Source organism: Clarias gariepinus, chromosome 10 (assembly GCF_024256425.1).
Source record: "Clarias gariepinus isolate MV-2021 ecotype Netherlands chromosome 10, CGAR_prim_01v2, whole genome shotgun sequence".
NCBI classification, from domain to species: domain Eukaryota; kingdom Metazoa; phylum Chordata; class Actinopteri; order Siluriformes; family Clariidae; genus Clarias; species Clarias gariepinus.
In genome coordinates, this window is record NC_071109.1 from 18,286,573 (window position 1) to 18,299,252 (window position 12,680).

Consider the following 12,680-nt stretch of genomic DNA (forward strand, 5'->3'; position numbering starts at 1 on the left):
TTTTATTTTTACTTATAATATACTCAATAATATATATATATAAGTGTCCGAACAAAATCGGTACAAACGCCTTCGTCAGAATTGTCTAACTGCACTAAACAGCCACTGTGTCTCGCGCACAATGGGACTGTTACGGCGCGAGACTGAACTGATGCTCTCGAGAACCAGGGGAGAGCAGTAGCACTGGCAGCCCAAGTTTAACGTCAGGGGGTGGGGAGATAAAAGTGGTGTGTAGTGATTGCAACGTGATCATCTTAAGGGTGAAACTGTTCAGACCTAAAAAAAAAATATATATATATATATATATATATATATATATATATATATATATATATATATATATATTTTTTTTTTTTTTTTTTAATGAGGGGACCTATATTTGGAGAGTTTTTTTTTAGAGGCAAAGTTTGATAGAAACCTCAAGTAATTTACCTAATTTATTCATATCCAGTAGTTTGAAAATACACTCCATACACAGTCTTAAAATATTTATTAAGTTGCTCAAATACATCATCATTACCACTGCAATCTGACAGTCCTTCAAGCATACTGTATCACCATACAGTAAATCAGCACGAAAACATGGTGAAGTATGACTAGTATGAACAATTACAGCAAGCAACTTCAAAAATTCCCATTCATTATTTTCTCATCATCATTGGTGATGGTGGAGTCAACCTGCCTAACAACATATGGATTAGTGCCATCTTCCCACACAGATATATCAGAGCAAAACAATGCTTGACACTCAAGCCGAAATCACAAACGGTTTATGATTGAGCTGAAGAACTGCTTTAATGCCTTGAAAGGAAGTGAGGAGGAGTAGAAAGATTCTGATGGCATGCTAATCCTTCATAACCATTTCCTGATGCAAAAGCCTTTTACTCTGTGCTGTATACCAGCCAATGGTTTTCCCAGTCACCAGATCTGAATTCACTAGAAACTTTAGGGAATGATAGATGTGGAGTTTTGCAGCATGATTTTTTCAGGTGCACTGCAGGAAGTGCATGACACAATTTGCCAAAATGCAATAATAACAACATGGACCAGAATCTAAAAACTATGTTAGCATCTTGTGGGGTCCATGCAATAAAGGATATAAAAATCATACGCAGTATAAGTCCACTGTTCTTAATGTTCAGTATTTATTTTATATAGAGTACAAGGTCAGTTCATTTGGTTTTGGTTCGTTTACAGGGAGTCAAGTAGGGATGAAGGTGTGATTAATGATCTTATAAATACATTTTGCAGCAAATTCATTATCTGGTGAACAGGCAAAGGTAAAAGGATATGTAAACAATGTAAAACATTTAGACATTAATTAAAACCTGGAGGAAAATAGCAAAGGTCAACAACACACCATATGTTGGTATAGGACAAAACCACACGGCATGCATGCATGTGTGTGTGTATGTGTGTGTGTGTGTGTGTGTGTCCTTTTACATTATGAACATGAGGGGAACCAGGTGTGCACAGTTAGTAATTAGGTGAGTTTGAACATTAGATGTGTTTTGGGAATTGAAGTTTGTTGAAGATTTACTGCTGTACTGGAGTCTGACAATAAATGGCATAAGTGACATTTTGCCTTCACATTTTCACATGTTGTGATGTCCACCCATTCAGAGTAATTGAGTTACATTGTTATAAAGGTAGACCTGCCGAGCAAATGCTGTGTTTAAGTTAGGAGTCTGAATTTGTAGCTAAGTGGCCTGTGTGCTTCCCAGTGTCTGCGTGTTGCAAGAGTGAGTTTCTCTGAAAAATATGCTACCTTTCCTGTTACTGGTATTTAGAATCTAGACCAGTCCTTAAAAAGGTGAATTGTAAGTTTTTTGTTGTTAGGTATATAGTCAGTGTACACTTTATTCTATTATACATACATATTATTATGAATAAAATGCAGTGAACTGACAGCTCAAATTGTGTATCAGTGACATAAAGATTTTTTCATTATAAGTAGTATAATAAATTCTATATATAAACAATATATAACAGATTAAGAAAATAAGTGAGTCATGCCTTATTTATAACAATAAGGATATATAAGAAACTCAAAGGTAAGAAATCCTCAACATAGGACAATATAAGACAATAGAATAACTTTCTGGAAGTGTTAGCATTGTAATCTGTATGCTAGATCTATTGCTTAAATCAAGCTTCTATATTAGATAAGCCATGATTACATCAGCTAAAATTCTACCAAAATCTCTAATGATTGTGGTGGACCTGAGGCCAGTGCTGGGAACACTTTCAGGACATCATGCACTTACATATTCATGCTCATTACCATTAGGTATTAGGAAACCAGGGCACCTGAATGAAATCCATGCACACATTGGGAGAGCACACATGCACACTACACACAGACAGGAAGCCAAACCCATAGTTTAACCTAGAGTTGAACTGCTAGAGCTGTGAGGTATAAGATATATTTATTTTAATGTGTTATTTACCATCCAGACACTGGAGCTGTAAGACTACTGACCACAGTATTCTGCTTTCCTTGTGTGTGTGTGTGTGTGTGTGTGTGTTTTCAAAATCACAATTGCTGACTAAGAGATTTTTTACTGTAACCAAATGAAGGTGTATTGTTGTCTGACCACAAGATGGCACCTGATACAGAATGTTTAATGTGGAGCGCCTGAGATGCACTTTCTTTTTTTTTTTTTTAATTAAAAAAAAACAAGCAAACATGCAACAACAGAAATAAAACAACCATTAGATTTTGCTAGTAAGCCAATTAATTTAAATTGTTTAGTAAAAAAAACAACCAACAAACAAACAAACAAAACATCTTAACAGCTTAATTTAGTGCGGATTAAGCCACATTTCAATCTTCTAATTAATATTGTTCAATTAGAATAAGTGAGTATTGATCAGTGTAATTGATAAGTGAGTCAAGCAAGGTTCATACTGAATAGATTTTTGAAATTTTTGATATTACACTATAGTAATAAAATAAAATATTGGCAGGAATGTGAGACGGTTTCTTTTCCTTTGAACTAGGCTATTATATTTATCATTATAGTAAATTACGCTACTAACTCTCACGACACTGGTGTTATAACATCAGGTTATTACTGAGTTCAGGGAAAGTGCTCAAACTAAATGCATTCAACTGTTTAAAACATTGTATAATACAATACAATTTGCATTGTGTCCTGCACATTAGGGTTAAAAAAAAAAAAAACAGTCTTAAAAGCCCACTCAGATCTAAGTTTCCAGCAATTGTTCCTGCTGAGGTCTTATCTAGCTGCCCTTATGGCCTCTGGTCCACAGCTTGCAAAAGAAATAATACTACTTTATCTCTAAATGTGTTGCTGTGTTAAGTATATTTAATCACTATAAATAAGGAAGTGTGCCAAATGCACATTTGTGCGAACAAGTTTAAAACTGCGGTAGGATTCAGAGCTGTTTATGAGACTGCGTTTTAGATACACACTTTAGATACACTTGTAAAACATTGAGCTGAAATGATTATCATATGTCGATTGTGACTGCGTTTCACTGTGGCATAGTGTATTTTATTATTTAAATAGGGAACTATATTTGGAGACTTTTTAGAGGCGCAGTCTATAGAAACATCAAGTAAAGCTGCATTTATCTAATTTATTCATATCCAGTAGTTAAAAAATACAGTTTTATCACACAGTTTTAAAATATTTATTAAGTTGCTCAAATACATCAATGAGCACAAAACATGGTGAAATATGACTAGTATGAACAATTACAGCAAGCAATTTCTAAAATCCCCATTCATTATTTGCCCATCATCATGGGTGAGCCATCTTCCCACTTAGATATATTCTTCAAATATATCAGAGCAAGGAAACTGCAAGGAAAAGGTTTATGATTGAGCTGAAGAACTCCTTTAATGCCTTGAAAGGAAGTGAGGAGGAGTAGGAAGAGTCTGATGACATGCTAATTCATGCTAAGCTAGAGCATTTCCTGATGCACCAAAAGCCACATCACTCTCTGCTGAACATGTATATTTAATCACTAAATCAACTATACTACATTGTCTTTATGATGTGGAATAACCAATTAAGTATATTGTATTGAAGTGCTTTCAGTTTTATTTAAATAAGTGGCATATGATAAAATTCCTTATGTGCAATCCCACATGTGTATTTGTTTATTTGGGGAAAGCCTTGTGATGCAGTTATAAAAAGTCATAAATGAACTAAGTATACTTTAAATAAAAATGTAAATAATAATAATAAAAAAACTTCTTCTTTTTTTTTTTTTACTTTTTTTTAGCAAACTAAATTAATGATTGAAGAATGTAAAATGGCAATATTAAATAAAGCATTAACATAAGAACTAAGTTATATACTATCTGATTTCTGTTTCTAAAATCACTTTTTTTTTATTTTTTAAGATATGAGTAGTAAAGTGGCCTCCCATGCTTTCAGGCTCTATATCATCTTCTTTGCCACATACTGTTAGAAAACAAGGTGTGTACCACTCATAGCAAATTGCTAACAGATTTATCCATTTAAAAAAACATCCGTCCTAAGCTTTTAAAAACAACGGAGGGCATGGAGATGCCTCTGTACGAAGTGTATTATTTCTAGCATCAAGGTGAACCGTTTATTGATCTTACAGGCACCATGGGGAGCAGGGACAGAGTTTACCATTGATTGTTTGAATTGATATAATTTAGATTGCCGTGTGCCGTGTTGTTTTAAGAGTTAAAAATAAATCCAGGGCTGGTTTGTTCTATGTATTTGATTTGATAGTATTTTAAGTACTATGTGAAGATAAAAAGACAGTGTAACTGTTATAGCATGAACTACAATGTAAGTAATGTGTGTTTGGTGTCTGCGGACAATGTACACTTTTTTTTTTTTTTACATAAATGAGAGTGTGCCAACGCAAGGAGAAAGTATAATGATATCAGGAGGCTTTGAGTTATTTGTTAGTTAGTAAGTTGGTTATTGGAGTTCTGCCACAAATCGAAATAGATCTCAATGTCATCTGCATAACAGTGGAGGGTAAGACGTTTACACGAACATTTATGACATTTGACACACTTCCATATTCAAAGGCGCTGTTACTAAATACATCCTAACGGTGGTTTTACCTGGTCATGGGCTAAGAACATCACCAACGTAGAAACTCTGTTGGGGAGGTAATATGGTAAATAAGGTTTTTTATTTGACCAGAAAGAAAGGCAAACAATCAACACTAAAAAAGATTAATTCATCCATTCATTCATACACACACACACACACACACATACACACATACAGTACATACATACATACCCAGAATTAACAGATTTTGTATAAACAGAATTTGTATACCAGAGGAAGAAAATGGTTTATGTTTTAAATAAGACAACAGTTGGTTCCCCGTAGACATCATTCCAAAAACTAACTATCTTCAGGTGTTATTATAACTAAATAAAATATTGTATTTAGCTGCCAACAGAAAACTACAGGTCTACTAATACATTTTTAAATAGACTCGGTATATGAGACTGATGTAAGTCTGGCCACGGATGCAGCAGCGCGCGCTCCAAGTTAAGTGGAGTGTGACGTTGCGCCGTGTTTCCTCTATAAAGCCACGCGCACGCCGCCGAAGTTGAGAGAGCACTGCCTCAGCCTAGCCGAACTATTCAAGCCATTCTCAATTCATTCAAACTCAAATACTTTATCTTGATATTTATATTTCATCCTGAGACTTGTGAAGTCATTCTATTAGAAGTTTAATGATAGAAGTTTCTTTTAAATAGATTTTCTTATATTTGGTTCAGACAATTTTAAAGGGATACATACAAAACACTCCCACCTGCGCGTGAGGCTCCTCTTCACTGGAGTTGGGGACGCTTGTTCGCGTGATTGGATTTACCTTGTCGGATCTAAAACATGAGGTTATAATAGCGATATCCGCTGAACAATAACATTAACTGATTAATCTGCTCCACTGGAAGGAGGCACGTACGCAGTTGGAGCTGCTTGACTGGACTGAGTGATACCGCCGAGTACCGACACCCGTCTCTAAACACGGTGAAGGAAAATGACTGCGAAAGAATGCGCGGCTTTCATAGTCGTGCTTTTTCAAAGCTTGATGTCTTCAAGTGGTGAGTGCTCATTTTTTAAATCCAATCATCTCTCATTTATTCTATCCGTGTTTGAAATGTATGACACTTATAAGCTACCCGAAATATCAGAGATGTTGGCGTTGTGAGGCTGGTGGACGCACTTTCAAATGAATCCTCAGTTTTCGTTAATAATGTGAATAATGTAAATGTTTACTGCTTGTAAATGCCAGACTAATTTACCAAGCCTATCAGGTCCATTTTTCCACTTAAACACCTGTGTAACTTTGTAGGTGCTTGGCTTGATAATGCAGTTCCCTGTTATTGCACAGGAGGGAGTTTGAGGACTGATTCTGTGCTTTAATAACTCATTGGACCTGCTTATCTTTAAGAAAACTATCAAACTGCCTAATTGTGTCTTAAATGGCGCTCTTGTTTTCATATAAGACAATGTAGGTGAACAATTCTTCAACAGCTGATCTGTCCATCTTTCTAATGTGGATTCAAAACATATAAAAAAAATATTATACATATTGTCATTAAGTAGCATTCACCTTGTATGTATTGGCATTACACTGGCAAATCTGAACTATGATTATTTTTGGTATTTAGACACACTTGTTATATGTGAACATCTCCTTACTGAATATTCTGCATCATTTGACATCCACAGTCTACATTGTTTGAAAAATCACTATTTTTGTTATGAAGTTGATCGTAAACCATATGATTGTGTGGAATGTTCAGTGTGAAAAGAGAATTTCTACAGAAGAAAATTACACAGCTGATACATGGCGGTTTGCCTGTCTGGCTTCCTGATATCGTAAATAAATACAAATATAAAGGGTGGATGTTGCTTAGGATGCTGCAGATACAAGTTCTTCCTTTTAGTGTCCAAACAAGAAGAGACTCCCTGCTTCGATCCAAACAGAGGAAATACTACTCCTCCCACCTATAGCCATTTTGGTCCTGCTGCTTTGTCTACAAGGTTTCCATGTAGATTTCCTTCACTGTCCACAAGACAAGCGTGGGAAACACACATGGAGGAAGTGGATGGAGAGGCAGGAGGCACCCTGGAATTGTTCTGGTCCACAGAGGTCAGGGAAATGTGACACGCTACCTGAATAAAGATTCCTTCCCCAAGTTCCTCGCATACCCAGATAACTGGAAAAATATAACTGAATTTCGTACATTTACGATATATAAGGAGGTATGCCATTGTTTTCTGAAGACCTACAGTAAATGCATTGTTTATACCAAATGCGTAACTCAAAAAGCGGTGCAGTCAAGATGATTGTTTAGGAGATAAGAGAGCTGCTCACAATCAAGTATAAAAAGTGGATGGAATAATTGACAGGTCTTTTTTTAGCCAAATAATTGAAACCAAGCACTAGTTTGCTGCTCTGTGAAATGCTCCTGTGGATTTCAGTAGATTTCTGTCTTGTGGAAGGGCTGCATATGAAATGAACAGTCAATGCACTGTTCTACAAAATCCTTAGCTGATAGAATTTTTGACATTTTAAAAGATCGGTAGATGCAAAGTTATCAGTGAGACCTATACTCTGTAAAGCTAGAATATGATGGATTTGCATTGTGTTTGTAGAACAACTCTTATTTTTTCCACTAATTTACTTTTGAAATGATTAGGAGTTATCAAACGTCTTGCTGGCATAAACCTGCAACTGTAAAATAAATTTAATTTACCAGCTAAGAACATTTCATTCATTTTTTTTCTGTTACTAACTGCTTTATCCTGTTTAGGATTACAGCGGTATAAAAGCCAACTCCTAAGCCTATATTCAAGTTTTAGGAATGTTTCAAATAATTGCTTTAAATTTTGTGTCTAGATAAAGTGCTGAATGTACATTACTAAATACTTTAGTATAGTTAGTGTTCTTCCTGAACGGCTATTTACTGTAAATTAGTCATTTTGGGGAGGGGGGGGTATTCATCACCCTGCTCATTGAGATTTAAGAAAAAGACTAAGTCTAACTAACGTTGCTCTTTCCTGTGACACATTTACATTTAATTTAGCAGTGGGACATTATAGGATTATGCTTCATTGGTAAAGATATTGCCCATGGCACCAATAGCTGATATTATTTCATACATGACAGTGAAATGTGACTTCCCATTTTGACGCCCTCCAGCCACTGAGGCAATACAGTCTCTTACTGAATTGTTTGAACATGTCCAGTAGCTGACTGCACAAGAAGAATGTAAACCCTATTAAAGTGTACTTTGAACTTAATTGTCTACCATCTTCAGGGTTACTGACCATTAAAAATGTCAACAAACACTGTACCACATAGCATAGTTTAGTTATAACATAGTTATAATCATAACTACCCACTAAGAATTCAGACTGTTATTTACCAACAGTAAATAAATAGTTTTTATTTCATGATATTAATTGTGTAGAACTAATAATGATAATTTGCTTGTATGCATTTTTTGTTATAGTATTTGATCTCTAGATATGGACACCTTGCTGGTATACTGTTAATAACTATGCAAACAATCATAAAAGATCAAAGGATAAAATAAAATAGGCTATTTTTATATTAGGCATTATAACCAGGACTATACGTAGCTGGTCCAAATGTTATAGGTCAAATTAGGATTATGGGCAAGGAACATTACAAAATATTTAAAACATTTAACAAATAATGTAATGCTGTATCTTACTTTGACATTTACCAAATTTAAATAGAGATTTGTATTGTGAAAAAGTCATTATGCTTTGTTGCTCAGATTTATGAGAGCCTAAACAGAACATGTGCATAGTGTAAAGTGCAATTAATAGCGATACATAATTTGAGTCATCATTTTACTTTGCTGCACAGACCTCACTCGAAGTAAATGTTACATTGAGAAAGACAGATGCTGATTGCTATATCTTAATCACAGATGTAGTATAGCTTGTTTATGTAAGATCGAGTTTCTTCTGTCATAAGGTTTTCCATGTGCACTGTGGAAATCTTTGGTGAACTAGTGCAGGCGGCTGAGATTCATACAGTAGATAGAGGTCAGCCAAGTTCAAAATCAGATCCTTTTTCAACAGAGGAGTGGAATGTGTGAGCAGACCACACATATACAGGGTCTCCCTGTATTTGAAAGGCAGGTGTCAACACAGGGACTACAAAACATGTTAATGTTTGCTATCTCTTGATCCATCCAGAGTTTGACAGACTGACAGAATTATTGTGGAAGTAGACCAGTGAAAAGGTTACTAGCTCTCATGATTTATTTGGCATAAATATTGGGGATTTTATTGTCCTTATAATAGAATGAGCCAAAATGAGTATGCTTTTTCATACTTTTATATTTCAATTTTAAGATAAATGTGCTTCACTAGTCAATGCCAATCCTGTAAGATTTAGTGCATATTATAAGAGCTTATGAGATTATCTTCCATTTTTAAAGAATATAGTAGGCTATGTATTGTTTCTTTTACCTGATCGTCTACAGTATATCCTTATTTAAATGGTATTTTCTAGTAAAATCTGACTATGACGACACTTTTTGGCCATTTGTTTTTCTACTTGAATTTTTATAAAACATGAGATATGAAAACTATTATTATATGAAAACAATATCCAATGACTGGTCTACAAGCTAATAAAAAGTCTGTTCTGTTTGCTGTTGTCTTAACCCTGCAGTAGAATAATATATGAAATATGACAATATGCTTGTGTGCAGGAATCAACTCTCAGTCTTTAAGATGTACTAATATTCTACTGATTTGGCAGAATATTTTCACAGGTGTTAAAAAAAATAAATGCCCTGCCATCTGGTAAAATATTTTAGGCATATTCATTCCCTTGAAACAATGATAAAACAGCAGAATGTATGAACAAAATAGGGGTGGTCATTCTCTGGGGAGTATCCAAGGGCAAACAATTTATGCTTGTATTTTACTCTTTTTGTTTTATAAGGCCTATAACTTTTTAACACTTTTGTTCTTAGTGTCAGTGAACTTTGTGCCAAGGCTACAGGAACTGTGATTCTCTATTGTTGTGTGGTGTGTGTGTGTGTGTGTGTGTGTGTGTGCGCGCGCGCATGTGTTCACAAATAATTCCCTCCTCTGAGATGCCTTTACGGGCACACTGCATCACACAGTAAGTTTACAGGAAGAACAGGGAGTCCTGAATGAACTGCAGGCAAGGGAATTCCGCACATTATCCCTAACAATTCCAGGGCTGTTAGGTGAAATTTTCACTTTACACACAACTATGACTAAACATGAATAGCAGTAGTGAATTCCACAACTCATACATTGCATAAGTAGAGTTCCACTGGTCTGAGTCACTTCATATTCTGGTTTTAGTTTCTTGGATTACTTTAAATAACTATAATTTGGTTTGCATTTTCTGCCACCTTTTTTTTGTTTTTCTTTAATGCTTCATTAGAAATTAATTAGCTTAATAGCATGTATTGGATCAAATGTTTTCGGTTCTCATGACACAGTATATGGACTTAACTGAACACAAAATTTGGAAGTTAAAAAAATTCATTACACAAAGAAAAATATATCTGAGCAACACTCATCAAGCGTCAGTGGCAGTTTAATGAGTGGAACTGTAGCTCAAACAAGCTTGCTGAATGCTGCACTCCATATACAGTGGTGGCTAAAAATATTGGGACGAAAGTGAAATTCAATGTTTAGATGCCATTTGCAAACATTTTAAAATATTGACAATTAAGATAATGAGAATTATTAGTAATTGTTATGGAATTCTATATATCATTCAAGATATAGCAGGAAGTCCTTATCCTTCAAAACCTGCAGGATCCAGTTGGGCATAGAGTCAAAAAGACATTAGTAGAACTGTAGAATATCACTTGCACAATCCATGCCTGCTTGATTGAAGATCATTGATAAAGATCATGTCAGACATTTGCAACAAAAAAATTAAATTCACTTGAAAATTCCCTAGTTTTAACCATTTTTGTGCAGAGGTGAACACCCCAGCTTCAGAAAGTAAACACCCTGCAATATATTTATTCCATCCATTAATTAAGCCAGCTTATTCTAATTAGCACAACTCTTTTGCCAGGCTAAATAGTGAAATCACCTGTTTTGTGTGTACAATAAATGCTTAATAAATACTGAATCAACAGACCATAGTGGTGACACACACAGTATGACTGCAGATCAATCCCTGCTATCCGTTATCACCCAATCGAGATGGGTTACCGGTTAAGTCTGGTTCCTCTCAAGGTTTCCTTCTATTGCCATCCCAGGAATTTTTTCTTGCCACTGTCGCCCTCGGCTTGCTCATCTGATCATTTTGATTTATACACATTCACTTTTCATACAAACCTCCAAAATTTCCCTTGATTACATAAAGTTGCTTAGCAACAATGACATAATTGTTAATAGTGCTTTACAAATACGACTAAATTCAAACTGAATATTTACATATATTTAGGATACATAGTTCTACTAGGCTTCTATGGGAACCACAGTCCAAGTCCCTTGAAGCACAGCAACAAACTATTTCTGGCATTTTTCAAACACTGTTCTGTGGAATGCAGTCCACAGCTGTTGAAGAGGGGGCGAAGCTTCTTGTTGAGGTCAACACTGGCCAGGAGTCAGGGGCAGGTGGGGGTGGAAGAAGGGGGCAGGTGGATGCAGGGAGACAGATCTGATGAAAATTCATAAGAAAGCATGCCTTTAAAGTACTGCTGGGGGCCCTGCTGAGCAGACCATCTGTGAGGATGAGTGCTGAACGTTTGTAGACTTCAGGTCCTGTGTTTCTCACCAGTGTATGCGTGCAAGTCCACATCTGTGTGAATCTACTCATGGAAGAGGGAATGTGTGCATCTGTCAAATGTGCATAATTATCTCATTGCAGGTACCAAAACAGCTAGTCACACTTTGGCTACTCTCCTTTCTCTCTCACTCAGTTACAGCCTCATGCACCACTCTCACTTTTAATGATGATTTATATAGTATGAAATTCTGCAATGAATTACACTGACAAATGACATGGGCCGCATGTGACTAGGGTTACATTTATTTTAGCTTTATTAATTCCTTTTCTAATACAAATTGATGCATATGTAGAGCAAAACTCTGTAAATTGTACTTTTAATCAACCTATGGAATAGCATAAGATCTACTAAACTAACAAGATTCTACTACAACTTAATTAGAAATAGAATTCCATTAATTAAATGTGGTCAGGTAACACTGAAATGCTTCACAAAGAGATGGAGTTACACTGATATTGCTGTAATCAAATTAGAGTTTTGGGTAAAGTCTGGGAAACAAGTAATATCCCTTCCCTTAACTAACCATAGAGTATAAAACAACAATAATGTTATAGCAGATCGGGAGGAAGCTTGTATTAAGTAGCAACATTGCTGGATTAGTTCATTCTTCCAATGCAGCTGGGCTTTTATTCTTACTTTTACAATGCACACAAGAGATTTAATTGGTTATGCATGTTTGTAGGTGTGCAGGACTGAAATATGTGTAGAGTTTGAAAGTCAAATTTATAGACGTATTGATTCGATCTGATCAACGTTTATGTTTAGTTGTGAAGAGAACGTACATGTTGAAGAAAAAAAAAAAAAAAGAGAAAAAAAAAAGTGATGGCAAACTGCATTTAGAAAGACAGTTTTTTCA

At 35.3% G+C, this 12,680-nt stretch overlaps 1 protein-coding gene across 1 annotated transcript in view; it reads left to right on the forward strand.

Moving 5' to 3' along the window:
* The first annotated feature begins 5,603 nt into the window (after positions 1–5,603).
* Positions 5,604–12,680, forward strand: part of kdrl (kinase insert domain receptor like) — a 40,852-nt gene continuing 33,775 nt past the window's right edge. Inside the window, exon 1 of the mRNA XM_053505723.1 lies at positions 5,604–6,085. Within this exon, the coding sequence (XP_053361698.1) occupies positions 6,022–6,085 (64 nt within the window). The 5' untranslated portion in view covers positions 5,604–6,021. The remainder of the gene's footprint in view (positions 6,086–12,680) is intronic.